The 25,087-nt window shown below is 54.1% G+C and overlaps 10 protein-coding genes across 10 annotated transcripts; 5 read left to right on the forward strand and 5 right to left on the reverse strand.

Annotated features, from left to right (window-relative positions):
* Positions 1-1,036: 1,036 nt before the first annotated feature.
* On the forward strand, positions 1,037-2,562 carry CABS01_01831 (uncharacterized protein; the record flags this gene model as incomplete). Its single annotated transcript, XM_060535210.1, has 4 exons — positions 1,037-1,130; positions 1,221-1,230; positions 1,346-2,465; positions 2,533-2,562. 4 exons carry the CDS (start codon positions 1,037-1,039, stop codon positions 2,560-2,562), a joined length of 1,254 nt encoding a protein of 417 aa, XP_060398399.1.
* Positions 2,563-2,938: 376 nt separating this feature from the next.
* On the reverse strand, positions 2,939-3,355 carry CABS01_01832 (uncharacterized protein; the record flags this gene model as incomplete). The annotated part of the gene is made up of 1 exon (XM_060535211.1): positions 2,939-3,355. One exon carries the CDS (start codon positions 3,353-3,355, stop codon positions 2,939-2,941), a length of 417 nt encoding a protein of 138 aa, XP_060398400.1.
* A 968-nt stretch (positions 3,356-4,323) lies between these two features.
* CABS01_01833 (plasma membrane proteolipid 3) lies at positions 4,324-4,546 on the reverse strand (the record flags this gene model as incomplete). The annotated part of the gene is made up of 2 exons (XM_060535212.1): positions 4,324-4,373; positions 4,423-4,546. The coding sequence occupies 2 exons, from the start codon at positions 4,544-4,546 to the stop codon at positions 4,324-4,326; spliced, it is 174 nt and encodes a 57-aa protein (XP_060398401.1).
* A 1,370-nt stretch (positions 4,547-5,916) lies between these two features.
* CABS01_01834 (uncharacterized protein) lies at positions 5,917-6,499 on the forward strand (the record flags this gene model as incomplete). The annotated part of the gene is made up of 2 exons (XM_060535213.1): positions 5,917-6,101; positions 6,271-6,499. The coding sequence occupies 2 exons, from the start codon at positions 5,917-5,919 to the stop codon at positions 6,497-6,499; spliced, it is 414 nt and encodes a 137-aa protein (XP_060398402.1).
* Positions 6,500-7,022: 523 nt separating this feature from the next.
* On the reverse strand, positions 7,023-8,044 carry CABS01_01835 (GPI biosynthesis protein family Pig-F; the record flags this gene model as incomplete). Its single annotated transcript, XM_060535214.1, has 2 exons — positions 7,023-7,439; positions 7,502-8,044. 2 exons carry the CDS (start codon positions 8,042-8,044, stop codon positions 7,023-7,025), a joined length of 960 nt encoding a protein of 319 aa, XP_060398403.1.
* A 1,149-nt stretch (positions 8,045-9,193) lies between these two features.
* On the forward strand, positions 9,194-9,523 carry CABS01_01836 (uncharacterized protein; the record flags this gene model as incomplete). The annotated part of the gene is made up of 2 exons (XM_060535215.1): positions 9,194-9,387; positions 9,451-9,523. The coding sequence occupies 2 exons, from the start codon at positions 9,194-9,196 to the stop codon at positions 9,521-9,523; spliced, it is 267 nt and encodes an 88-aa protein (XP_060398404.1).
* Positions 9,524-10,301: 778 nt separating this feature from the next.
* Positions 10,302-11,657, forward strand: CABS01_01837 (actin; the record flags this gene model as incomplete). The annotated part of the gene is made up of 4 exons (XM_060535216.1): positions 10,302-10,610; positions 10,690-11,142; positions 11,198-11,512; positions 11,595-11,657. 4 exons carry the CDS (start codon positions 10,302-10,304, stop codon positions 11,655-11,657), a joined length of 1,140 nt encoding a protein of 379 aa, XP_060398405.1.
* A 1,554-nt stretch (positions 11,658-13,211) lies between these two features.
* CABS01_01838 (uncharacterized protein) lies at positions 13,212-13,670 on the reverse strand (the record flags this gene model as incomplete). The annotated part of the gene is made up of 1 exon (XM_060535217.1): positions 13,212-13,670. One exon carries the CDS (start codon positions 13,668-13,670, stop codon positions 13,212-13,214), a length of 459 nt encoding a protein of 152 aa, XP_060398406.1.
* A 3,744-nt stretch (positions 13,671-17,414) lies between these two features.
* Positions 17,415-19,484, forward strand: CABS01_01839 (heterokaryon incompatibility protein; the record flags this gene model as incomplete). Its single annotated transcript, XM_060535218.1, has 2 exons — positions 17,415-17,721; positions 17,797-19,484. 2 exons carry the CDS (start codon positions 17,415-17,417, stop codon positions 19,482-19,484), a joined length of 1,995 nt encoding a protein of 664 aa, XP_060398407.1.
* A 996-nt stretch (positions 19,485-20,480) lies between these two features.
* CABS01_01840 (aconitate hydratase) lies at positions 20,481-24,789 on the reverse strand (the record flags this gene model as incomplete). The annotated part of the gene is made up of 4 exons (XM_060535219.1): positions 20,481-22,845; positions 23,504-23,963; positions 24,020-24,595; positions 24,702-24,789. The coding sequence occupies 4 exons, from the start codon at positions 24,787-24,789 to the stop codon at positions 20,481-20,483; spliced, it is 3,489 nt and encodes a 1,162-aa protein (XP_060398408.1).
* Between the last annotated feature and the right edge of the window lie 298 nt (positions 24,790-25,087).

Genomic DNA, 25,087 nt, shown 5'->3' on the forward strand with positions numbered 1-25,087 from the left:
TGTATCGAGGGAACTACGGGCACATCCGGTAGAGGGTGCGCGGGGTCTGCCGTCGACGGTTATCTTTACCGATGGCAAGTACAAGAAGTTTCCGCCCATTTATGTTGTGAGACATAAGCTATGTATGAAGAGGACTTCATCAGTGGGAAATAATGAGAAGCAGGATATCTTCAGTGTCAAATGTTCTACGTTAGATTCCTAAATCAAATGTATTAGTATTGAACAAATTTATTTTGAAAAGGTTTCCCATTGTCTGACTGAACAAATGCAGGGTTGAAAATGTGCAGTAACAATTATCAAGTAAACAATGGTGATAGTCGACTTGAACCCGTGACCTCTACGAAGGTCACAAAAAAAAAACAAGCTATCCATGGCCTTATGTAGGACCGTGAGCCAACATACGATAGAGTCGTCCCGCTCGGCCATCGACTACAACGGACGGTGCTTGTTGAGAGCTGCGTCTTCATTGGTATTCGTAAGGGATAGTACGAGGGCGGTCAAGATTCATATACAGGTAGGAATAAACAGACCAGTTTCCATCTCATCTATGGTGACAGGTCGCAAACTAATTCACGTAGAAGCAATATACAAGTCAATTAGTGAGCTCTAGCATCAATCAATCGGGATTGACATTTGGTTTATTCCGTAGCTACCTTAATGCGCAGTAAGTCAGAAAGATACGTCGATTCATGTCTTGCCCAAACGCACAGCATCTTCTTCATTTCGCATTCACGTCTCCGACGATGCGTCGCTCGTGGCCCGGTTTAACGCCTACGTCATTCCCGCTCGATAACACTAATCGCCGACGACCGGGAATGCCCCTCATTGCATTAGCGAGGTTTCGGCGATAAAGATAAGATTGTGTGCGCAACGCCCTTTCGCAAACTTATTACCCCTCGAACGACTTTTGAGCCCACCGCGAGACTGCGCGAGGGAGCAAGCCATATAATCATCTTGCCCGACGACTACTTCACCGCCTCCTTCCTCCCCCTTCGTCTCCCATTCTCCCCTAATTTTACCTTACAATACCGCCACAATGCCTCGAGATCCGCTCATCGGCCTGGTCGGCAAGCCGTCGGCCGGTAAGAGCACAACGCTCAACAGTCTCACAGACGCCTCGTCAAAAGTTGGTCCGTAAACCTCCAAATCCATTCGACCGAGAGAAGGGAAAACCCCGACGCCCACCGACCTGGTCGCTGATGGACATATCGTGAAAACAGGAAACTTCCCGTACGCTCCAACTCTCACCCTTACCCTGGCCGCCTCCTTCATATCCTTGAGATTCTGTGTTATTCGTTGGTGGTTCAGCAGCATCCACTAACATTCAATATCTCCCCCTTTGCAGATTCACAACTATCGATCCCCAAAGGGCAATCGGCTACCTCCAAATAGAATGCGCCTGCGCGCGCCACGGCGTCTCGGACCGCTGCCGACCCAACTACGGCGCCTGCATCGACGGCCGCCGTTCGGTACCCATCGAGCTCCTCGACGTCGCCGGCCTCGTGCCGGGAGCGCACCAGGGTAAAGGCCTGGGCAACAAGTTCCTCGACGACCTGCGGCACGCCGACGCGCTGATACACGTGGTGGACGCCTCGGGCACCGTCGACGCCGAGGGGAAAGAGACTCGCGGCTACGACCCGTCGGTCGACATCGCCTGGCTGCGCGGCGAGATCGTGGCCTGGATCCGGGGCAACCTGATGGAGAAGTGGGGGTCGATCCGGCGGCGGCACATGGCCATCAAGGCCACGGCCGTCGAGACGCTGCAGGGTCAGTTTTCGGGATACGGGAGCACCTCCAACGTTGTCGCGCGGGCGCTGGACCGGCTGGGCATCAAGGAGCCGCTCGAGGACTGGGACGCCGAGACGATTGACCGCGTCGTCAACGCCTTCACCGACGAAAAGTTCCCGACCGTCATCGCGCTCAACAAGATTGACCACCCGGACGCCGACAAGAACATTGCAAAGATTGCAAAGATGCAGGACCCCGACACGATCGTGCTGTGCTCCGCCATCTCGGAAATTTTCCTGCGCAAGATGGCTAAGCAAGGGTACATCAAGTACACGGAAGGCAGCGAGTTCGTCGACACGCGGGAGGACCTGATCGAGCAAGGGGACCCCACGGGCGGGAACCTGAAAGAGCTGGACGAGAAGAACCGCAACCGGATAGAGAACCTCAAGGACATGGTGCTCTACCGCTTCGGGTCGACGGGCGTGGTGCAGGTGCTTTCCAAGGCGGCCGAGATCCTGGGCCTCGTCCCGGTGTTCCCGGTGCGCAACACCACCTCCTTCACCTCCGGCGCTGCCGAGTCCAAGTTTGTCTTCCGCGACTGCGTGCTGGTCAAGAAGGGCACCACGGTCGGCGAGGCGGCGCGCAAGGTCATGGGCGACGCGCCCATTGCGTACATCGAGGGCGCCGGCGGCCAGAGGGTCGCGGAAGACCACCTCGTCACGGTTGGGAAGAACGATGTAAGTATTGTCTCGCCCCCTTTTTTTGATACTCACATACACGTATCCTAACGTTGTCTTCACACAGATCTTGTCGTTCAAGGTTGGAAGAGCTTGAAGAAGAGTTGAAGCTATCTCTGCGTCATCTGACCTTAGTACACTCATTCCCACCAAAGCTGCATAAAACTGGAAAATACCCAGTGACATCTAGATTCCCCGTGACTGCCCCTCTCCTCGGAAAAGATAGAAGGGGTTTCATCGCAAATCATTCTCAAAAAGCTCCATGGTAGAGTTGGGAGGCGGGTACTCCGGAACAATCGCCCCCTAGCCCAGTAAGGCGAGAGCGATCACCTGGGGGCCAAGGGACCATTCAGGGTGGGCCTCGAGAAAAAGAATTAAATAAAGAAATTTCAAAAGATCAAGACCTGCCGCGGGCAATGGAGCATTGTTTTCAAAGTACCGACTCGGAACTCGAGTCATTCCGATGTGGACCGTTAAGGTGTCTTCTTGATATTCTGCCCTATCTCTATTTTCGCATTCGCGCATCGCGGCCATACCCGCGCCATCTCGTTTTCTCTTTTTTTTTTCCTGCTCGATTCCTCCCTCACCAGGGCAGTGACCAGCCGACTGGTTGCGGTCTGCGCCTTCCTTACCAAAGTGCAATTTAAACTAGCGGACAGGGATACAGGCCTCACCGCGAAGGCGGGGGCCCTGTCCTGTCCTATCCTGTCCCACCGGGCGCTTGCTGCCAGCGGCCGGCCAGCCAGCCACAATGGAGCCCTGGGCCCCCGGACGCTTCTGGCTTCGCGCCGATTGCCAGAAGGCCCAGAGGTACCCGCAGTGCCGAGCTCTTCTGCGTCCGAGTTGCGTACGCGTCCCTCGGCTTCCGCTGCCCTGGCGGATTTTACCATGTTGCAATTTGCAAAATGAATCATTTCTGCTGTATCCCGTAGTCTCGTACGGAGTACCCGCGAGGCAGACTGCGAGCAATAGGGCGGATCAGCAAGCAATTTGGGGGCCATTGGCATGCTTATTCTCGTGCTAGCACTCCGCTCAATGTGATGGAAACAAGGTTATTTCACAATCACAAAGTCATCTGAGCGCAGTCATCGCAAAGGAAATAAGCTCCAAAGTAGCGTCGCAAAGTCGGATGTTTCTGACAATAGTCCAGAATACTTATGGCAGTATACAGAAGGTTGTAAACGTTTCAATGCAACAAGCATGACATCACATGGATCTGCATCAATGGTTTGGTGGTCTTGTGGGGACGTCCAACCGCGTATCAAGCACAGCTGACTGTGTTCAGGAATTTGCGGCATGGTCTGAAGCATTGATTCTCACAGCTGGGCACACTGAACAGGATTCACGACGAAGACTTTATAGTAAAATAGTTTGAAGAGATTGATATGTCGGGTATCGAATTAAGCATGCTACACACAGCGCGAATTCCTCCTCCACTTCCTGGTCTTGAATGCCTGCCCAAAACAAATCGTTTCGAAAAGTCGCATTCCGCAAGGTGAGAAGTAACGTGACAAAGTCCGAAGAATGGAACCGCCAGGAATTATGAAAAGAGGCCGTTGCTGTGTCGTTGTCGTAAAAAACAGTGGTGGAGGTTGGTGAGGTAAGGGGTAATAGGCCAACCCTGCAGAGCAGCATGCATCCTTGCAGCTGGCGCAGGAGGATCCCCCAGCATTGCCGGATGAGACGGAGAGCCAAGATCGCTGGAATGCCCGGCCACCGCCTACAGCGTCACACTCTTCGGGAAGGCGTGGTGACACATCCTTGAGAGTAGGTAGAGTTCATGTCGCTTCCGTTGCTGGATATCGTCATGCCCTCTCGTGTAGGCGATTACGATCGGAGAATTGCAGCGACGATTCGCTTAGTACTTCAGAATGATGTACAGAGCGTGGATGATACCAGGGAGGTAACCTATTATTGTTAACTAGATTCACAGTGTCTGAAGAACTGTCAAGCTTACCAAGAATGGTCAACAGGATGTTGATGAAGAAGTCAGCGCCGCAGCCACGCTCGAGGAAGACACCGACGGGCGGGAGGATGACGGCAAGAATGATCTTGCAGATATCGGAGGCGGTGAAAGGCATGTTGATTGATGTGTTGGTGTTGTCAAACGGTGTGTTTGTTTGTGTAGAGTAGTTCGTGACGGGATCCTGAAGATCTGATGTGTAATGTCGAATGTAAGTTCGTTGGTTGATGAGGGGAGGGGATTCGAATGGTAAGTGGGTTGGGGAAGAGATGGTTATATAGCAGGAATGAGAGCAACTGCGAACTGGGAAGCCACAGTCCAGCGCAGGAAAAAATACAAAAAAAGGCAAGGACGAGCTCACAGTGATGTGATGTGGACTTGCATGGGCCACCCCTTCCCGCTCTCCTCCGTACCAACCTGACCTTACCTTACGGATACGTCTGACAAGGGACAAGCCAGTCGCAGGTGGTAGGCCAGTGAGGCCCGGCAGACATGTCTTCCCCCCCAAAGTACCCAAGCGCAGCCTCCCAAGACGAGCCAACGAGCAACAAGAGCGTCTGGTCGTGCCGGGAAAGGCTTGGGGGTGTGGTATGAGAGAGGAGTTGCGTCATCGACTCATTCCCGGTTTGCTGCGGCAAGGAAAATAAGGCACAAGCGGCAGCACCAGCACATGGCCACACGAACTGCAAGCTCTGGGCCTCTGGCTAGGCCATTTACGCCTTGAGAGAAGAAGGAAAAGATGGGATGGCTCTTGCCGTGCGTTGCGGACAAGCCACACCTCCGCCCACTTTAGCAATGACCTTGTCTCTTTTTCCTCCTCTTCCTCTGCACTGCTGCAGGCTCTCCCCTCCTGCGCCTGCGGAAACAAGCACCCGAGCGGAGCAAATGTGAGCCCCTTACGACGTATCACTGACACACACGGCATCTGGACCTTCCTGCTGCCTGTCATGCCTTTGTCGCTGCATCAGACCTCGCGGCGCACACTGCCAGGTTTCTCAGATCCCATTGATGAGGATTGGATGCCTGCTCTCAGCCTCCGAAGCTCGCTTCCACGGCAAACATTCGGTCCCCCTACGTCTTCGTCGTTATTTCCTCTCCGCGCTTTCATGATGTTCAATCGTCTTGGATCGCGGTGGCCTCGGTTTCCGATCTATCCTTACTAAATCGAGACCCATTGCGCGTCCCTCCATCCCTCTTGCCCAGCCTTTTCCCGCCGTCATTGAGGGGCTCTGTGCGGTTAGTCCGACGTCCTTGAGCAACTTGTACAGCTAATTCCTGCTCAACTGCTATACTTGCTCCTTCATGTACCTCAGCACTGCGTGAACTCTTTTCGGTGGACGCGATAAAGGTGGGTGCTACGTCATCAACCGAGCCCTTGCTAGCGCCGCGCTGGTGGGGTCCGCTCTTCTTAATTTTGCTCTTTTTGCTCATGGCTCCACCTATCGTCATCCAGTCAAAACAGCTTCGAGCTGGTCAGGGGACATCCCCATGCACGCAAGCCTCAAGGTGCGCGTCATGAGCCACAAACGCCACACATCGGAAGCTGCTTCATGGGACAATAGTGACGACTCAGCCACAGATGCGTTCCAGGGTCTGCCTGTCTTGTCCATGTCGAGGCCCCCAACAACTCAAGAAGTCAAGGTTGATGCTATTCTTTTCTCCAGCGGACATCGGTCCGTCCGCGCTCGTCGCGGAGAAGGACGCAATGCACTGACGATCCAGGTGGTTCTTTTCCTCCGCCTAAGATTTCCTATTCTTCGTTCGTCCTAATTCCCCTTCTTCTTATTCCTCCCAAACAACACAGGAAAACCTGTCAGTCTGTCTCACCAATGGAAACCCAAGGCCCCTCGTGACTTATGACGCAAGGGGCCCGGTCATGCCCGGCGGCAAAGAGGGCCAAGCCGGTTCGGCAGCTCCCAGGGCTAGGGAGGAGACGCGGCCTGTCTCCGCTCTGCAACGGGGAACTCAACGTGGGCGAAAAGACGTCAAATCCTCGATATCGCCCTTGCTCCGAGCTCGTAGGGCTGGGCAAGACCGGCAGGCTTGCGGCAAGGCTAGCTGTGGCTGGTAACTGTGAGGTATGCCGCGACGAATGTTGCGTGCCTTGAACAATTAGGTATTGCGATTTCGTCGCAACCAACGCCACACTTGCGCACGCCTGAGGCTCAAGGGGCCGATGATGTAGTGTCACATTTGCGCGTCCGTTGACTTCCCAGGCCCGAGGCTATTATTAACATGTTTATTTCTTGTTTCGGCCGGGCCAAGCGACCTCATTGGCAATCGGCTCTGCTACTATACATCGGTTTCCCCACGAAAGCCAGGTCTGGCCAACAGTGATGGACTAGCTCTCATAGGCAATCCTAGACTGCCAAACTGCCTAGACATGCACGTCTGAGGCTACTGCCCACCAGCCATTGTTGGTTCAGCATTAGACATGATACAACTGGCTTGGAGTGTATACCAAGGCAGCGAGGTCCGTACTTTCGCTGAACATCTATTGGCGCCACCGGTGCCGTGTTTCCGCAAGCTATTCCAGCTACGGTTTGTTAAAGAATGTCTTGTAGGGTGGACTTGGCTTTAAGCGTCATAGGAGTTCATTCGTCGTCGTGCGCCGAGGGAGCCATTTTCCTGCCAAACGCCAATGTGCCGCCAATCGTCTTGCCCAAGATGTATCCAGCGTAGAGGCCGCAGACAATAGTGACGGGCCACTTCTGCCACTCACGATCCCAGTCGAGCGGGATGGGCACCGCACCGAGCCACGCGCCCAACAGGCCTCCTACGAGACCGCCGTATGTCTCGTCCAACGGTGCCGCCGCACTGGCGAGAGCCGTCCAGGTGCTCGCATCGACTCCATGGACGTAGAAGAGCGGGAAGAGCGAGAGAATGGCGACGTTGGCGGAGCAGAGGAGGGTATGCGGTACATGCGTCAAAAAGGGGGCGCCGAAGAGGACGAGAACGACGTGGATGGCTGGCGTAACGAGGAGAGCGAGGAGGAGGGAAAGGAATATAGCCTGAGGGGTTCCCGATAGTCAGCTATGGCCCTTCCTCGAATTGGCCGAATGTTGTGACTTACAATGAAAATATTGGGCCCCGTGCTCTCAACCTTCTTCTTCTCGCCTGGCCGAGGCTTCCTCGACGGCCTCGCGCTTTGCGATCCGGCTGCCGGCAGACCGACAAAGGCGTAGACGACCTGGATCGCGACGACGATGGGGAGCGAGTTTTGGAGGGTTCGCACGGGGTCGGTCACCAGGGAGCTGAACTGCGCGAGGAAGAGGCCGGAGATGAGCACCGGCTGGAGGTGTCGGACGACCTGCGCAGCAGGGCTCGCCAGGGCCTGGACAGGATGTAATACGTTGTCCTTTGGCTTGCCCGCGTCGGAGGCGGCTTTTGATGATGCTGGCGCTGACATTGTCACGGGGTCGACCAGTGGCATGGTGTGGGTAAGGAGGAGGATGGGGTGAGGCGATCGATTCGGTCGGGGTTCGGAGCCCGGTCTCCTGTCGTTTCGGTCAATGGCTGAGGCAGGATACGGGTTGAGTTCGTCAATGGGTACCCGGAAGGCCACGGCTCTGGAAAAATCCCGGAACGGACGCGTCGAGGCGCGGGCACCGTGCATTCGGATCCGATCGGATCACATGACGATAAGATGCTGGGGGTCTGATAACGAACCCCAGATTGATCTACTGTCGTGCTTACCTAAGCAAGACTCTTACTGCGTACAGTACACTGTTCCTAATGTTCACCTTGAGGAAACAGGTACCTCTGGTAAGGTACGTATCTGCGGTATGTTCTGCTCACAGAACACATGGTGACTGTCTCACGGTTTGCCTTGTTTGGGCAATGACTGTTAATCTCAAAGTTGCGGTCTCCTCTTTTCGGGATCTGTAGGATACAAATCTGTCGATTCGGAAGCAAGGCAGCTGCCAACCTTTCCCCGGATTCTCCCTCGTCAGCGCACCCAGCCGGTCGGGGCCTGTGGTTCGATAGCTGAAGGAAATGGCGATCATGTCATTGGCACATGATTCCTGGCCCCGCTTCTGTCCAATCAGCGCTCGTACTCGGTGCCTCCCGTCAGACCACATCACCCCATTAATGTTGGCACTCGTCAGGAAACCACCTGAAAACGCACGATCGCCCAACGTCAGTTTTTTTTCGTGGGTTGCTAACAACGGCTGGAATCCAAACGGGCCCCCTCCAACTCGGGCTTTGCGAACCACGTTACCAAGCGCTGCGCTTGCCCCCTTTTCGCGGCTGCGCCTATTGGATGAGACACAGTTGTCATTCATGATTCACACCTTTTTTTGGTGCTGCAGAAATCCAAACCCTTGGCCCTGGCTTTTGGGGGGATCCGTTTACAAGATGGGATGGCATGATCTTGACCCAGCCCAGATTAGAAGCCTCCAGGCACGGCAATCTTACGGGCAAAGATGCCCGCCCATCTGCCCACAATAGGCGTTTGCCGTTGGAAATCCCGGAGTCCTTTGTCAAGATTCACAGATCTCGTAGGTATGCGGGCTGGAGGCACAATCTTTTCCTTGGTATAAGATCCAAAGCAGCTTCCCGCCTGTCGTGTTCCCATTTCCGTTCTCATCATCATCACACATCAACAACACCAAACAGAGTCTCAACTCAATCACCAAACCAACTCTCCACTACATCTTCTGTACGAGTGTATTACATTTCACCTCACTCCTCTCCATCAAATCAATAGAAGTCTCTTGACTCAACACCAAAAAAAAAGCCAACCCTCCAATCACCACTCAAAATGTCTCCCGCCTTCGCCGCCCGCAACGCTGCTCGCTTCGCTGTTCAGCGTAGACAGTTTACTCTCCTCCACAACATGCGCAACGTCGCCCGGTCCTTCGAGCCTCATCCCTTCCAGAGAATGTCGCAGACTGGTGTTCACGCCAAGCCTTACTACGGTGCCATGATTAAGAAGCGTGCCGTCACCGCAGCAATGTAAGAAGCCATCACAGCCTTAGCTACAGAAGAGACGACGGTGATTAACATTACACCAAACAGGTTCTTCCCCCTTGCTTTCGGCATCCTCGGCTGGCCCTACGCAAGCATGCTGCTTGTCGATGGCCACATGTAAACAGCCTTTTGGATAGTAGATCCACAACATGGGATAATTGGCAACAACGATACAGGAGTTGGAAGTTATATTTGGGAATTTGGGACATTCACGAGATACCAGTACATATCTCAAGCATCTGAAGGCGTTCTGGGGCTTCTTGGATACCTATAGCATCGGTAGAAGTCCGTACGGACCATGCATAATTTACTTTGTTCAAACTAAGAACCCACCTGAAATCCTCAGGTTTATTATCTTTGACCATGAGTAACATCGAGCTTGCCTACATGAATTTATTAGTACGATAAAAGTCATACACTTTGTATCGTCCCATGTACTCTTGTCTGGACTTCACTTACAACTTAAAAGAGACCCTGAGAGGCCCGTGCGTGGAAGCTCCGAAGTGCGCTACTCCACCTTTGTCCTAGTCCCTCATTCGCGCCCATGCAGCTCCCCGGACTGCTACCGCGTCGTGTTGAAGCTGCCACTTTTAACCATTTTGACAACACTATCACCTCCAAAGGCGAGCAACTGCGACCACGACCCAACGAGAATACCTGACAAACAGGTGCCGGGGACCTGCCAACAAGCTCGAGTGCGGCTTTCTGTTGACTGCCATCGAGCCACCAAGCATCGAATCGCCCCCACTTGCAGTCACCGCCCGACCAACAAACAAAGGGGCTCCGCCGCGAAAACGAACCGAAACGACCAGCAGCAAGAGCATCGTGAGGGCTAAAAGGCTCGAGGTGTAGACAAACAATACCATTTTGTTGTTGAAATTTCGGATGCATCTCACAAGATGACGGACTCGCTGCACAACGCGCCAATTGTCCTGGACAATGGCTCCGGTACGATCCGTGCCGGTTTCGCAGGCGACGACCTGCCCAAATGCTATTTCCCCTCGTTCGTCGGTCGGCCCAAGCATCTGAGAGTTCTCGCCGGCGCGCTCGAGGGCGAGGTCTTTATCGGACAGAAGGCGGCAACGGAGCTCAGAGGCCTGCTGAAGATCAGGTACCCGCTGGAGCACGGCATCGTCACGGACTGGGACGATATGGAAAAGATTTGGGAGTACGTCTACGGCGAAGGCCTCAAGACGCTCAGTGAAGAGGTTCGTTTGGCACAGCTTATGGCTTGTGCAATATGCGAGACGCACTATATCTGCTCTTGATACTAATGCCCACCTCAAGCATCCCGTCCTCTTGACCGAACCACCCCTCAACCCTCGCAGCAATCGCGACACAGCGGCTCAGATCCTCTTCGAGACCTTCAACGTCCCGGCACTGTACACATCAATCCAAGCCGTCCTATCATTATACGCTAGCGGCCGGACAACCGGTATCGTTCTTGACTCGGGTGATGGAGTGTCACACGCGGTGCCAGTTTACGAGGGGTTCGCCATGCCGAGCAGCATCAGGCGGATAGACGTGGCAGGACGCGATGTGACCGAGTACATGCAAATGCTGCTGCGGAAGAGCGGCTACGTCTTCCACACCAGCGCCGAGAAGGAGGTTGTGCGGCTCATCAAGGAGTCTGTAACTTATGTCGCTCACGACCCCAGGAAAGAGGAAAAGGAGTGGGCAAACAGGACAGATCCGGCCAAGGGCGTGGAATACGTTCTTCCAGACGGTCACAAGCTTAAAGTCAGTTTCTCGTTATGGAAGACGGCAAAGATAAGTGGGCTGACTATGTTTACAGATCGGTGCGGAACGGTTCAGAGCACCCGAAATCCTCTTCGATCCAGAAATCATCGGCCTCGAGTACCCCGGTGTGCACCAAATTGTCGTTGATGCCATCAACAGGACGGATCTCGACCTGCGCAAGTCGCTCTACAGCAACATTGTACTCTCTGGCGGCAGCACGCTGACTAGGGGCTTCGGTGACCGTCTGTTGACGGAGCTGCAACGGCTGGCCGTCAAGGACATGAGAATAAAGATTTTTGCGCCGCCAGAACGCAAGTACTCGACATGGATCGGTGGAAGTATTTTGGCTGGTCTCAGCACTTTCCGAAAGGTAGGTTACAATCTACTCGCCTGCTCTTTCCCGTGGGCTCAATTCACTGCGGAATCTCGAGGCTAACCCCTTTTTACAACAGATGTGGGTGAGCATCGACGACTGGCATGAGAACCCGGAAATCATTCATACCAAGCTTACGTGAGACGGTTCTTGTTTTTGATTCATATCGATGAAACGGTTTCCAGATGGCGTTGCTGGCCCCCCTCTCGACGTTTATAGATCTAGAGCTGTGTTCACCATCCTGTTGCGCCTTATGATTAGACACAAAAGGCGACAACTGGATGAGTAGATGGAGTTTAGATGTCATGGAAGTTGGAGCGAGAGAGAGAGAGTGGCGATTGGCTGGATTTGAGATTTACCTACCCTCAAAAGACATCGGCATTTTCGAAGCCATTGTCATAGGTAAAAGGCAGCATGAGGTAATGGTCAGCTAGAAAGTTGAGAATGATACCCGAAGCTGTTGTCTCTTTTGATCACATATGCAAAGCGTACCTTTTGACCATGCATTGCCGTACAATGCTATGCAGCTTGCCGCATGAGTTGGGGTCCAGTTGGTTGGTCGTTGTCAAGTTACGTGACATGCGTCCGATGGAAACCGGAGATTGCGTTGGTATCAATATATTCCTTTTTCCCCTTTCGGACCGTAACATTCTTTCTATTCGCAACCCTATCTCCGTGTCTCGCCAAAATAGCGTCAACAATCTCTTTTCTTGTGTCTTATCCATAACAGCTTATTGTCTCTTGGGCCCCCGAGCGTTTGCTACTCCCCAGTCACGTTGCGTGTTTCTGTCAGATGTCAGTCAGGATCGTCATGAGTTTGTGACGGATGAATATATATCGATACCCTGGTTTGGCCGTTGTAAGTGGGTCACCGCGACGGTTCCATTTGAGTTTGTTGTTGGAGTTGGGGTCTAGAGATGAGACCTAGGTAGGTAACTGGCGCGTACATACGGTTGTATTCATACATGCAATGATACCGAACAGAGGTGTGATAAAATGATGTTAGTTTCCTTGAGTTGGAGCGGGTGAGAGAAGGTGAGGGTTGTGGATGTGAGACGAGGGATCGCTGTTGTTGGGTGGCCACGGCGGTTAAGGTTAGTTCCACCCTGCCAGATGGAGGACGTGTTGGAGTGAGATGGAAGACTATGGATACGCAGTTTGAAGCGCAGGTTCAGGCTCGCCTACCATCATCTCCTCTCAAGGTTGGTTACTTGCTTGTTGGTCCTTGATAGTCCTCGCTCATTGAGACGTAATTAGTACAAGACTGCTTCGACCATGACAGCCGGACCATTCTACAACTCAGCAGGCAGAGCCAGTGAATTGAGTCGAAAACTAGAGAAGATTGCACCGTGAGAGTGAGCTGGTTCACTTTGATTATCGACCGGCATATGAGATCATGTCACATTACTGGCCAAAATTAGAGTCATTTGTGAAGATGTGAAACATTTGATATTCAAGAGGCAACCCATATATGGTCCCTCTCAGTACTATTTTGCTGAACAACCAGATGGGTGTATCTGGGGGTATTGTGTCCGCCGCGCTCGCTCTCATGCCATTCACCAGAAAATAGAAGCCATCCCGAGGCCGCTCCCGCTATGTCCTTGATAATTCATTCCGTATGCGTGTGTGCTTTTTTTTAGTTTCCGTAAAACGCCGTGCCGTTGTGATTATGAAAAAGAGGTGTGTAGATAGGTGCTCAGTTGGCCTTGGTGACCCGGCGCCAGAAGTTGCCGCCACGGTTCTTGAGGGACTTGAGCGAGGAAGTAGACGCAGACTCCTCCGAGTCGCCGCTGTGGACAGAAGAGGCGTCCGAGACGCGGCGGGTGACATTGCCAGCACCGCCGATACCGACGTGGCCGACGGCGGCGCGGTCGCGAACCTCCTGGCGGTCAAAGTCCTCGTCAAAGGTGCGGACGGGACGCTCGGGGGCTTCGTGGCGGTTGCCAGCGCCGCCGATGCCAGAGTAGAAGCGGCGGGTTGCGCCTCCGTTGCCGGCGGGGATGGGCGCGGGCTTGAGAGGGGTGGTGATGCCGGTGGCCGGGGTGAGGACCTGGGGCGCCTTGCGGATGTTGCCGAAGCCGCCTCTGCCTGAGTAGATGTATGTGTTTGGTGCCACGGTGGGGTGAGGCTCGGTGACGAAGATTTGGGAAGGCATCTTGGTGGATATGTGTGTTGTATGTATGTAGTGTTTGGTTGTGGTGGTGGTGTTGAGCTTTGAGGTTTGGTGTGTGGTGGAAGTGGGTGTAAGTGGGATGGATGTCAACTGAAATGTCGTCTGAACTGTCAGATGAGGAGACTTGGGTAACCAGCCGATGATGTGTGAGATGTGTCTTGGATGTGTCAATGACGGGAAAGGGGATGCTCGTGAGAATAGCGAGAGGAGGCCAAGGTTATTATAGGTTTGTCCTTGGAAGAGTAAGAGGTGGTGGAGGGCTAGCCTCACAGACACACCAAAGCAGTGTCCTCCTGACAAGCAAAAGTTTCTCCCATGCCCGTGAGCTAAGTGACGGCGTTGCACTCGCAACGAACAAGGTGTGCTCTCTCACACTTGTGATGGACCAGGTACACTAGGTACGTAGCTACGTACTATCGTGGAAGACTTTTTCTTTCTTTCTTAGTGTGAGAAGGAAAGAAAATAAAAAAATGAATAAAACCGGAGAGCCCACATTAGGCAAAGTTTTGTCAGAGAGGGCGGTTCTCGAGCAAGTCACAGAGTGAGGAGGAGGCGGAGAGATCTGAATGTGCAAAATTAGCATGGCCCCGAGGCCCCGAAACAACGGGAGCGGAGCTACGCTAGCTAGGCTGGGCCCAGGCTCATGGGTAGCTTGGACCTTGGCTTTCGCTTTTTGCCAGGTCAGGTTTGCTGTTGTTGACTTGTTGGAGCCGGTGTGGGGAGTGAGCAGAAGAAGACCATGCATGTCGTGATGCAGTGAATAAATGACAAGACAAGGTCAGATGTGTGTGAGACATGGGTCTTTGCCGGAGGCATGCTGCATATGCCGTATGCCTCTCTGGGTTGCTAGATCTTTTACCACCACCAACACACGCGCTCTGAGAGCTCTCTCTCTCACCCTGGTCGTATATCGCAAGCTGCTGGGCGGTGCATTTGAACCGTAACCGGACAAAAGAGCTCTCTCTCTGTTATCATCAATAAGCAAACGTCGAGATCCAAGTTTAGCCACTTTTGGTTGCACTCAATGATCTCACTGATAAGAGTCGTAGAAAAGCAACGAGTAACGCCCGTTGCGCTGTTTGTTATTCCTACGCAATCATTGTCAGGGCCCCCCAAGGACCCCAAAGACCCTAATGACTGCGAAGAGCAAGAGGGCAGCTACAGGGCGAGCATCAATTCATCCGCCATGGCGGTGATTGATTTTTTTCCCTCTCCTCCTCTCCACTTCTTGGTGCCAGGTGGACCTCGTGACTCTTCAAAAAACTCCAGTTGTCAAATTCTCGCCATGAAAAGACGCCATTCTGGAGCAAACGATGGGGTAACGTTTTGCTAATAGATTACCGCTTTCGGCCGTAGCGCGACCTCGGAAGGGCCCACTGGCTGGTCACGACGCTCCTCTTTAAACAAACCTGAAGGGCTGGGAGCTGGGGAAAACGGGGCTAATGCAAGGAACGTGGAACGTGCTGGACGGAATTTCGCAGTGACTCTTGAGCTCTAGCAGAGTTTTATTCTTCTCCCCTCTCCTCCCTCTGTGACCTTCGTTTCTACTGCGTAGCGGCTCGGGAAAAGCTGATCCTGATCGCTGCTGGCATGTTTTGGCTTGGAAGGAGTGGATAGGACTGGACACTATTAGATCACCACCCACCCCCTCCCTGGCTAGGGCCAACAGCTTTGTCGACGACGTCAAGGAGTACTGCCCGCTTGTGCCATTACCGCCCCCGCCAACATGCCCTGTCGTCGACCACTCATCAGTTTCCTGGGGGTAATGGGAATCCGTTTGCCGCGTCTCTGAGTGTCAGCAGACCTTTTCTGAGCCCATGTCTGATGCCACGATCCTGTTGCAGGTTTGAAGGAAATTCCGTTGACGAAGCTCGTCTCGGTTTCGAGGCAAACGTGCTCGCTTGACAGCCTTCGGTTCGTTCGATAGTCTGGCGCCAGTCCACTCCCCCCCATTGACGTGAGTTCTTGGCTTAATTTCGCCTTGAGCTCAGTTTTGTTGCCGTCGAGGGCATGAAGCCACGATTCAGTCACGCATTCCTGCATTGCCTTGGATTCGACATCAAGGTACCGAGAGCCACAAATTTCATTTGGAGATTGAATGTTCGGCAGCCGAGTTGACAGTGAGATTTGAGTAACGTCAACGCACCGAGAAAGAAAGAATGGCTTGGAGAGAAATGAACCAACTTGGACTGCTGTATGTGAGGTTATTCAACTTCAGACTGCCAATTACATACCGCATCTCCAACCAAAAACTGGACAGAAACGAGCTTTACGAAACTCTCGATACACAGAGCGGCCCGCAAAGCTATCATCCCATCTGAATCTCAGACTTTCAGGCTATCGAGAGAATACACTTTTGTCTCTACAATCTTACCTCCATCTCAGCTTGTGAAGTATTAAAGGGCCACCAGTTTTACCCTCCGTAGACACTCGTCCAAAAAGCCACAAAGCCATCGTCAAGTTCGGCTTACACCAAGCCCAAGCCCAAGCCCTGGGCTTGAAAGGCAGTGGGACCGGCGCCCTCATCAAACCGTGGCGTCTTCATTACGTACAAAAAGCCAGACAAGAAGCTAAGAGCCCAGCACACTTTCCCCAGACGCCCGGCGAGCGCCATGATCCGCGCATCTTTCTTCCTCCACACATCAAATCTCCTTACCCCGCGTTTTCGCTGAACCTGGCTCCCTCCGGATGAGGCAAGCCCCGGTCCAGAGCTTGAGGAGGTGCCATCTGATCCGTTCAACCCGTGTGATCAAAAGTTCATTCCCCATCCCTTGCGGATGAGCAGGGGGGAAGAAAGGGGGTGGTAGGTAGTCAGGTAACGGTGCACTCTCTCAGGGCTGAGCGCCCGCAACAACGTGGTTGAAGTCCGTCGCTGCGGGAACATCTTTGTCTCGAGGAGGTTATGGGTGTCGTCGTTGCGCCCGGTGAAGAGAGTCGGCCGTTTCAACGTCGTGTTCGAAAATAAAAGCTTTGTGTTGTTATATATCGACCTGTTGATCTTCAAATGTTATGATCTGCTTGCCACTCACTAAACAGAGCTCGCTATCTCAGCCATGACTATGGACTCAGCTGCTGACTTGCGTTTATTGTTGTTATTGTTTTGAAGCCTCTTGCAGTTCCTTGTCATCAATATACGTCTCACTGCAGCAAGGTTATTAGTTTGCTATCTATGATATTCGACTTACCTAGTCGCCGATTATTTGGATGAATAACAGTCTGCTGCCACCTCCGGTGACTATTCTCACATGGATCTTGACTTCCGGAGTATCCTATGGATGATCGCTCATGAGGATTCGCAGAACACAAGTAGCACTTCATATCACATCCCCCAGTTAGGCCAGAGGTTTCACCTATCTGAGATAATTATAGTGGAAGAGCCCTGCTACCTCGTCTAGGACATGTCTTGCGAACATCACGGCCCCAAAAAAGACGATGGACTTGTCGTTCAGCGGGTTAAAAGGCCTTCACCAAATCGTCAAAAGTGCCAGACCACCGCCCACGAGTTGAAATTTCGGTCTGCATGTCTGCTTTTCTCAGAGGCGCATTCCCAAGATCATACACTCGAGGCAGAGAAAGGTGGCCTTCAAAAAGAGGGACTACCTATGCATGCTTAAGTAACTTCGCTTACGCCAAGACGAATCAAGTCAACCACCCAAAGGAATGGCATCTGTCCCACAGAATATTTCCATATTCGTACGATAAGACGTTATAGGAAAGTTGCGGAAGATGAACTGCGCGCATTGCTCCAACCTCGGTGCGGATGAGGTCAAGGGCCAGAAGCTCGCCGCGAATCAGCGCATGGCCAAGTTCATCGAGCTTCACGACCTCCAGCGATCCGCAACGAACACATCATGCCAGTCCTGCCAGCTCCTCTGGGCTGCGCTACGTCTGCGCAAGAAGAATTTAGATGAGCTCAGCGGCAAGGATGTATCTGGACTGTTGCAGATGCGCTTTGCACCGGGCGCGTCGCTTCAGATTTCCGTGTCTGGCTGGGGAGAAGATAACATTGCTCTAGAGCTCTTCTCGCGACGAGGTTAGACCAGTTTCCATTGCGTTGAAAATCACCACTCGAGTATTTCTCGTTCAAACCCGCTCACAACATAAAAAGACGATCATGGCGCAAGCCATCCGACCATCGGTCCGGCCCAGGAAGTAGAGAGCCACTCTTCCTCCCCAGCCAGTCTCACTCTAGCATCGTCATGGCTTCAGGACTGCCTCGCAAATCACCCGTCCTGCAGGCAACCAGCATTAGCCTCGACTCTACCGACCCGTGTGATCGACGTCGGCATCAATGACCACGCCGTGCCGTGCCTCGTCGAGTCCCGCGGAGCCTCCGGCGCATACGCAGCATTAAGCTACTGCTGGGGCGACCCGGCCTCCCACCCGGCCTTCAAGACGACGCTCCTCAACTTCGCCGCGCATCAAGACGCCATGCCGTGCGCCGACATGCCTCCGACCCTGCGGGACGCCGTCGCCATCACAAGAAACCTCGGACTGCGGTACCTATGGATCGACGCCCTCTGCATCATCCAAGGCGACGCCCAAGACTGGGCCCGGGAGGCGGGCCGCATGTGCGAAGTCTACTCCAACGCAACGGTCACCATCTCCGTAGACCACGCGGACGGGAGCGGCGTCGGCGTCTTTGCACCCCAGGCCTTTGGCGCCCCGCCGCAGCGTCTCGACGAGCTCGGGGACGCCGTGCGGCCGGTCTACGTCCGCGACGAGCTCAAGAGGAAACATAACGACATCACCGTCCTGCTCCGGACGATCGAGGGGGAGGGCGCTCACGGGGAGCCCATCAATAAGCGCGCCTGGACGCTCCAGGAGGCGATCCTGTCCAACAGGACGCTGCACTACACGACCAACGAGCTCGTCTGGGAGTGTAACACGTCGCGCTCATGCGCCTGCCGCCGCGATCAGCCCGTCGAGCTGGACGAGGAGTCGGTGCGGTGTTTCCGCTCGCCGGAGCTGTTTCGAGCGCTGTCGTCAGCGGAGAGGGCGTATCTGCAGTGGCGGCAGGTCGTTCAGCTCTTCTCGGAGCGGTCCATCAGTTTTGACGCGGATCGGCTGCCGGCGCTGTCTGGGATGGCGAAGCAGTTCCGGATGATGCATGAGGATGTGTACGGCAGTGGACGAGAAGGATATGAGAAGCAACGGAACAGATATATCGCCGGCTTGTGGGAGGGCGATTTCGCGACGCAGTTGCTCTGGACGGCGGATGACGACTACTGGCGCAACCCCGAGACAGTCTCGCGGAGGCCTGGGAAGTGGAGGGCGCCGAGCTGGAGCTGGGCGGCCATTGAGGGGCCCATCATGTTCCATCCCATGTCGCACTTCAAAGGTGACTTGAAGGTGTTGGATGTTCAGGTAGAACCTCTCATGACGGAGGATATCTACGGTCAAGTTTGCGAGGGAGCCAAGATCGTGGTTCGGGGGGCCATAGTACACAACCTTGAGATTGCAACTACAGAGATACAGGACGGGGATTCAATGATGGGGTTTACGGAAGGCGTCAGATACGACCTCGTGGATGCGGGAGCGAACAGATACACCATGATCTGCGACTATGCAGGCTCTGTTGCCCGTAATCAGCAATACTCCTGTCTGCTCGTGGGAAAGACATGGAACAAGGGCGATGCCCATCCGTATCACGGCTTCATCGTCCTCGAGAGGATAGAAGCTGGGACTGACATATTCAAGCGGGTTGGCGTGTCGTTCCGAGCAGGGGCTTTGAAAAACACGAACGAGATGAAGCTATTCAACGGCGTGGCCCGCGAGGTAATCACTCTTCTCTGAAAGCGTCGATATCCAGATGGATGAAGTCAAAAAAGAAGCTTTGATAGATAAAGTCGCCCTACTGGGCAAAAAGATTGGACGATCAGGGGATTGAACCCTGGGCCTCCCGCAGACACTGAAGGAATGCAAAGCGGGCGCTCTACCACTGAGCTAAACGCCCGGTATTAACCGAAAGCATCTCGGCGCTGGCAGACCGACCACGGAGCCGGATCTATGAGGTCTTGTGTTCTTGTTTGCCCAACGCATCTCGAAGTGTTGTCCTTGATCCTCTGTGCAAGCCTGTTAAATATATGGGAAACTCCTCGTGAGGCAGACCGGCAACATGCGAATTATTCTTCCCCTTAGCGCGGAAAGGGCAAGGGTTTTTTTTTTCCCCCCCGGGAGCGGCTATTTCTCCGTGTGAATGAACAGTGATTGGATAACGAAGACTTCATCGACCCAGGATGAAGTTACTTAGCTGAGGAGGTTTTGGGGCGGGGTAATTTCACATCATGAGAGTTTGGCATCCCGTAGAGGTGACGTTGATATCATATACCCTGCGAGCGAGGAAAGCCAGTAATTGACGCAAGTGTTACACTGTGACGATTCTGGGCACATCATCTGGGTTGTCTGGGGGTTCTCCTCCACAATCAAAGATGGCCAACAGCAGAGAGGAGACTGCTCGAGCAAGAGGCTCTGATCGAAGCAGTCACATCATACTAATGATCACAAGCATCGTTGTAGGTACCTCAAGCATAAGACCACGTAGTACGCTGGCCGGTCACATGAAAGTGGCCCCAGCAGAAAGCCGATTCTCGAATCATCTTCTCTTTTGTGATACACGCCTTGGCTGCTCTAAAATATCCCGGAAATGGAGAATGACGCTGCGGGATATATACAATCGTCGGAAATTTTTGTCTTCACCTCTTTTCGCCTTTTGTAAAAAACCACAAGACCCATACAAGAAAAAGGACAGAGAACAGAAAGCCCCCGCAAGGAAAACAGAAAAACATACTCTTAAGCCTGGTTACGCTTGGCAAGCATGCTCAGAGCGCTACCCGCGAGGATGAATCCAGCCTGGTCCTTGGTAACAGCGTGGGAGGTGGGGATCAACACCTCAGAGCCGTCCTTCTTCTTGACGAGCAGCTGCACCTTGCCCTGCCCGCCGTTCTGGAGCATCTCGTACAAACCGACGGTGCTGACCTCGTCGCACGCCGCAATCTTGTCGTAGTCGGCCTCGTTCTCAAACGTCAGGGGCACGACGCCCTGCTTCTTCAGGTTGGTCTCGTGGATGCGCGCAAATGACTTTGTCAGCACGACGCGAGCGCCGAGGTACCGCGGCTGCAGGGCGGCGTGCTCGCGCGCGCTGCCCTCGCCGTAGTTGTGCTCCGCGACGACGAGCCACTCCTGTCCGCGCTCCTTCCACAGCTGCGCGAGCTCGGGGATGGTGTGCTTGGAGCCGTCGACGTCGTAGGCGGCGTTGACCTCGCCCGTCTCCTTGTTCACGGCCGTGTTGAGCGTGTTTGTGCTGATGTTGGGCAGGTGACCCTTGTACTTGAGCCAGGGGCCCGCGGCCGAGATGGTGTCGGTAGTGCACTTTCCGGTGACCTTGACGAGGACCTTGAGGCCGCTTAGGTCGCTCTCGGGGAAGGGCGCAAAGGGCTCGAGGAAGGCGAGACGCTCCGAGGTCGGGGCGATGGCGATCTTGACGTCGGCATTGGGCTCATCGGGCGAGATGGACTGGAGGGACGCGACGCCGGACTCGAAGGGGGTTTTGGGGTTCTCCAGGCCGCGGGGAGCCTCGAACTTGAACTCCTTTCCGTCGGGGGTCTGCAACTTGTCCGTCATGGGGTTGAAGGTGGTCGCACCGGCGTAGGCCATAGCAGTGACGATCTCAGGGGAGGCGAGGAAGTTCATGGTGCCGGGGTTGCCGTCGTTGCGGCCCTTGAAGTTACGGTTGTACGAGGTCAGGATGGCGTTCAGCTGGCCCTTGGGGATGTCGTCCTGACGCTTCCACTGGCCGATGCATGGGCCGCAAGCATTGGAGAGAACGATACCACCAGCACCCTCCAGAGTCTTCAGAGTACCATCGCGCTCGAGAGTAGCGCGAATCTGCTCGCTTCCAGGGGTGATGTAGAATGGTGCCTTGGGCTTCAAGCCGGCCTTCTCGGCCTGCTTGACCATGCTCTCGACCTTGGTCATGTCCTCGTAGGAGCTGTTGGTGCAGCTGCCAATAAGACCGGCGGACAAAACTTCAGGCCATTGCTCAGTCTGAATGGTCTCCTTGAAAGCGGACAAGGGGGTAGCCAAGTCGGGGGTAAAGGGGCCGTTGATGTGGGGCTCGAGCTCAGAAAGGTTGATCTCAATGACCTGGTCATAGTGGGCATCCTCGTCAGCTCTGAAGTTGAAGGCTGACCACTTCTTGTATGCGTCCAGCGCCTTGTGTTCGGCCTGTCTGCGGGTTTGAAGGAGGTAGCGTTCAGAGGCGGCCGTGTAGGGGAAGATGGAGGTTGTAGCGCCGACTTCGGCACCCATGTTGCAAATGGTGGCCATTCCGGTAGCGCTAAGAGTCTCAACGCCCTCGCCGAAATACTCGACGATAAATCCGGTTCCGCCGCGCACAGTCAACTTGCCGGCCAGGTTGAGAATAACGTCCTTGGGGGACACCCAGTCATTGAGCTTGCCGGTCAGCTTGACTCCGAGCACACGAGGGGCCTTCAGCTCCCAAGGAGCACCGACAAGCGCCTCCACGGCATCGGCACCACCAACTCCGATAGTAATAGTAGAAAGGCCACCAGCGTTAGGGCTGTGGCTGTCGGTTCCCAACATCATGATACCGGGAAGAGCGTAGACCTCCAAAACCGTCTGGTGAATAATGCCTGCACCAGGGGGCCAGAAGTCCATGCCATACTTGCGTCCGGCAGACTCGAGGAAGTCGAAAACCTCCTTGTTCACGCTGATGCCGTCCGTCAAATCGCTCTCGGCGCCCTTGGATCCCACAATCAAGTGGTCACAGTGGATGCTGGCAGGAATCGCAGGCTTCGCAAGGTTGCAGGACATGAACTGCAGCAGCGCCATCTGTGCCGATGCATCTTGCATGTTGACTCGGTCTGGGTTCAGCTTGAGGTTGGCACTGCCGCGGATATTGCGTCCATTGTCCGTGTTCGTGAGGAGCGAGTCCTCGACGTTGTCCAGATGACTGTACAGGATCTTCTCGGCGAGGGTGAGGCGCTGCTGTCCGAGGACATGGCGGACCTTGAGGAGATTGTCGTGAAGTCTGCGGTACGTGTCGGGCTTGATAGACTTGGGGAGCAGCTTGCGCATCTCAGCATCTTGCTGCTCAACGTCCTGAGCGGTCGCGAATGTCCTCCTAATCGGCAGGCTCGAGGATGCGGAAAGGCATGGTCGCGTGCGAGTCAGAAGCCGCTACAACCTCGTCAGTTTCTCTTTTCTCTTCTCACTGATTGAAACACAGTCATTCCTCACCCTCACGGCGCCTCCTGATCGACTGGCAAGCTCAATTGGTGCCATCGTCACTGAGCACCTCTCACAGGTTACTGTGAGTCGAACTTGGTGGCGGGGTGTGATGTGGAATTTTTTGGGTTGACTGTTGGCGACATCGGCACGTAAGATCCAATTGGAAAGACTCAATTGAAAAGCCGGTGCACGAGTCCGGGGGAAGTTGCACCTAGTGGAGGTCATACGCCCAATCCCTGCTCTGCCGGCTTCGCTCCGAAAACTACACCGGGAATAGCTGCGCCGAGGTAATGCCCCTGCACAGTCAACCTGCACGGTCAACCCAGACGGTCCAGCTCAGAGCCGCTTCGCCGAGGTGCTCACTTTCAGTGGAAATGTCACCAACAAAAGGTAAGCTCAATATGAACTTGTGGCCTATCAACCTTTCTACTGGCTGAATTTCAGACGGTAATAACTATGCAAAGAAACAATTTCCCCTATCCCAGATGCTTATCTATACACAACCCTTGAACTCCTATGTCACTATGTTCCCATCTGTCGATGCCCCCATGGTGCTGCTCTACTGATCGTACTCTGAGCTCTTCGTGCCAATGAAACCCTCGTTTCTCTCTCTTCTCCGCCGGCCCATGACCTCCTTGTACCACTCGGTGAGGGTATAACCCCAGTGGCCGGCAACCAGAACACCACTGATAACGTTGACAATCTTCATCAAGAACTGGAGGAAGCCGTCTCTGGACTCTTCCACGGATAGCAGAATGGGCTCAATGTCGTACTTGAAGAAGATACCGGGAATGTTGTGGTCATCGGTCTCCTTGCTCTGTTCTGTAACGGCATACTGGTTTGTGGAGATGAGGTTGGACGACGAGTGGCCGACAGAGTAGACGGTGGGAACCACGGACAAGTAGTACTGGAACTTGTGGAAGTTGATCCTGGCGAGGTTGACCGTGCGATCCAGGGGATTCACAAGCGAGGGGTAGAATGGACCGAAGGACATCTCCGAAATGATGTGTGAGAAGTTGAAAGCTGAGTGAAAGTGTGAGCCAACGCGTCAGGACTGAAGCCCAAGATGATCAACTTACCGGCATGATCCAAATGCTCCCCAAACTCCATGTAGCCGTGGCCTCTGGCGGTGATGTGGAAGTCACCCTGCACTCTGTTTACATCGAGGTTGCCGTAGATGCGGCAGCTGTCGCCGTCGCCCCAGAGCCTGGGTGTCTTGGCCCATTTGGCCCTCTTCTTGCTGAGCGACACGATGTCGTGGACGTGCTCCTCCCCGAAACCCTCCTCCTCCTGCCAGCCGGCGCCGGTGTCAATCTTGCCCTTGCTGTCTCTCCCCAAGCGGTGGATTCCCTTGCTGTCCACCCACTGAGACCAGTTGGTCTTGTCGCGCTTGAGCATGCTGCTTGCGAGAATACGATCACCCGCCGCATCTTGAACGTTGATGTGAAGGTCATCGCAGTGCATGCGCACGACAATATCCATGTTGATCTGCATCTCGTGCAGTACACCCTTCTCGACGGCAAAAGTGTGCGTCTCGGTACCACGCCACCAGCGACCAAGTTCAGACCAGAAAAGGAAGACTGATATGACCGTCATCGCGACAGTCCATTTTCCACCGCCAGCTGTGCGCGTCACATACTGTGGTTTCGCCTTGGCTAAGGAGACAGGGCTGTTAGCACATGGCTATTCTGGCAATCATTCCCGCCACGTTGAAAGGCAGCGGCACTGAGGAGGCTTGTATCTGGAAAATTGGCAACTTACGAAAGGCATCGAAAGCGCTGACGATGTTCCCCTTCGCCCCAAAGGCGTCGTCGTCCAGGTGCTGCTTCTCGTCCCAGCCGTTCATCATGACGGTCTCAGATGACGTAGATCGAACAATTGTTCAGAACCAGTGATGTTGCCAGCAAAGAACAGTCGTCAAGTCTTCGGCAGTTCGTGGTCGGGCACTCGAGTTCGTCGCTGATGAAGCTGGTCGCGTAGCCAGTAACGGCTCCTCGATGCGAATCCTTTCGGCTTGATGCAAATGCTCGCCGTTAAAACTTAGTTCCGCTACCGCATGCCTCGTTTCCGGAACCTCAATTGTAAAGGAAAGTCGTCAGTGTCGAAAAAGAACGATATTGTCGAGAATTGGCTTCGCGCAAGTTGGT

Source organism: Colletotrichum abscissum, assembly GCF_030869225.1.
Source record: "Colletotrichum abscissum strain IMI 504890 chromosome Unknown Scaffold_3.1, whole genome shotgun sequence".
Taxonomy (NCBI): Eukaryota; Fungi; Ascomycota; class Sordariomycetes; order Glomerellales; family Glomerellaceae; genus Colletotrichum; species Colletotrichum abscissum.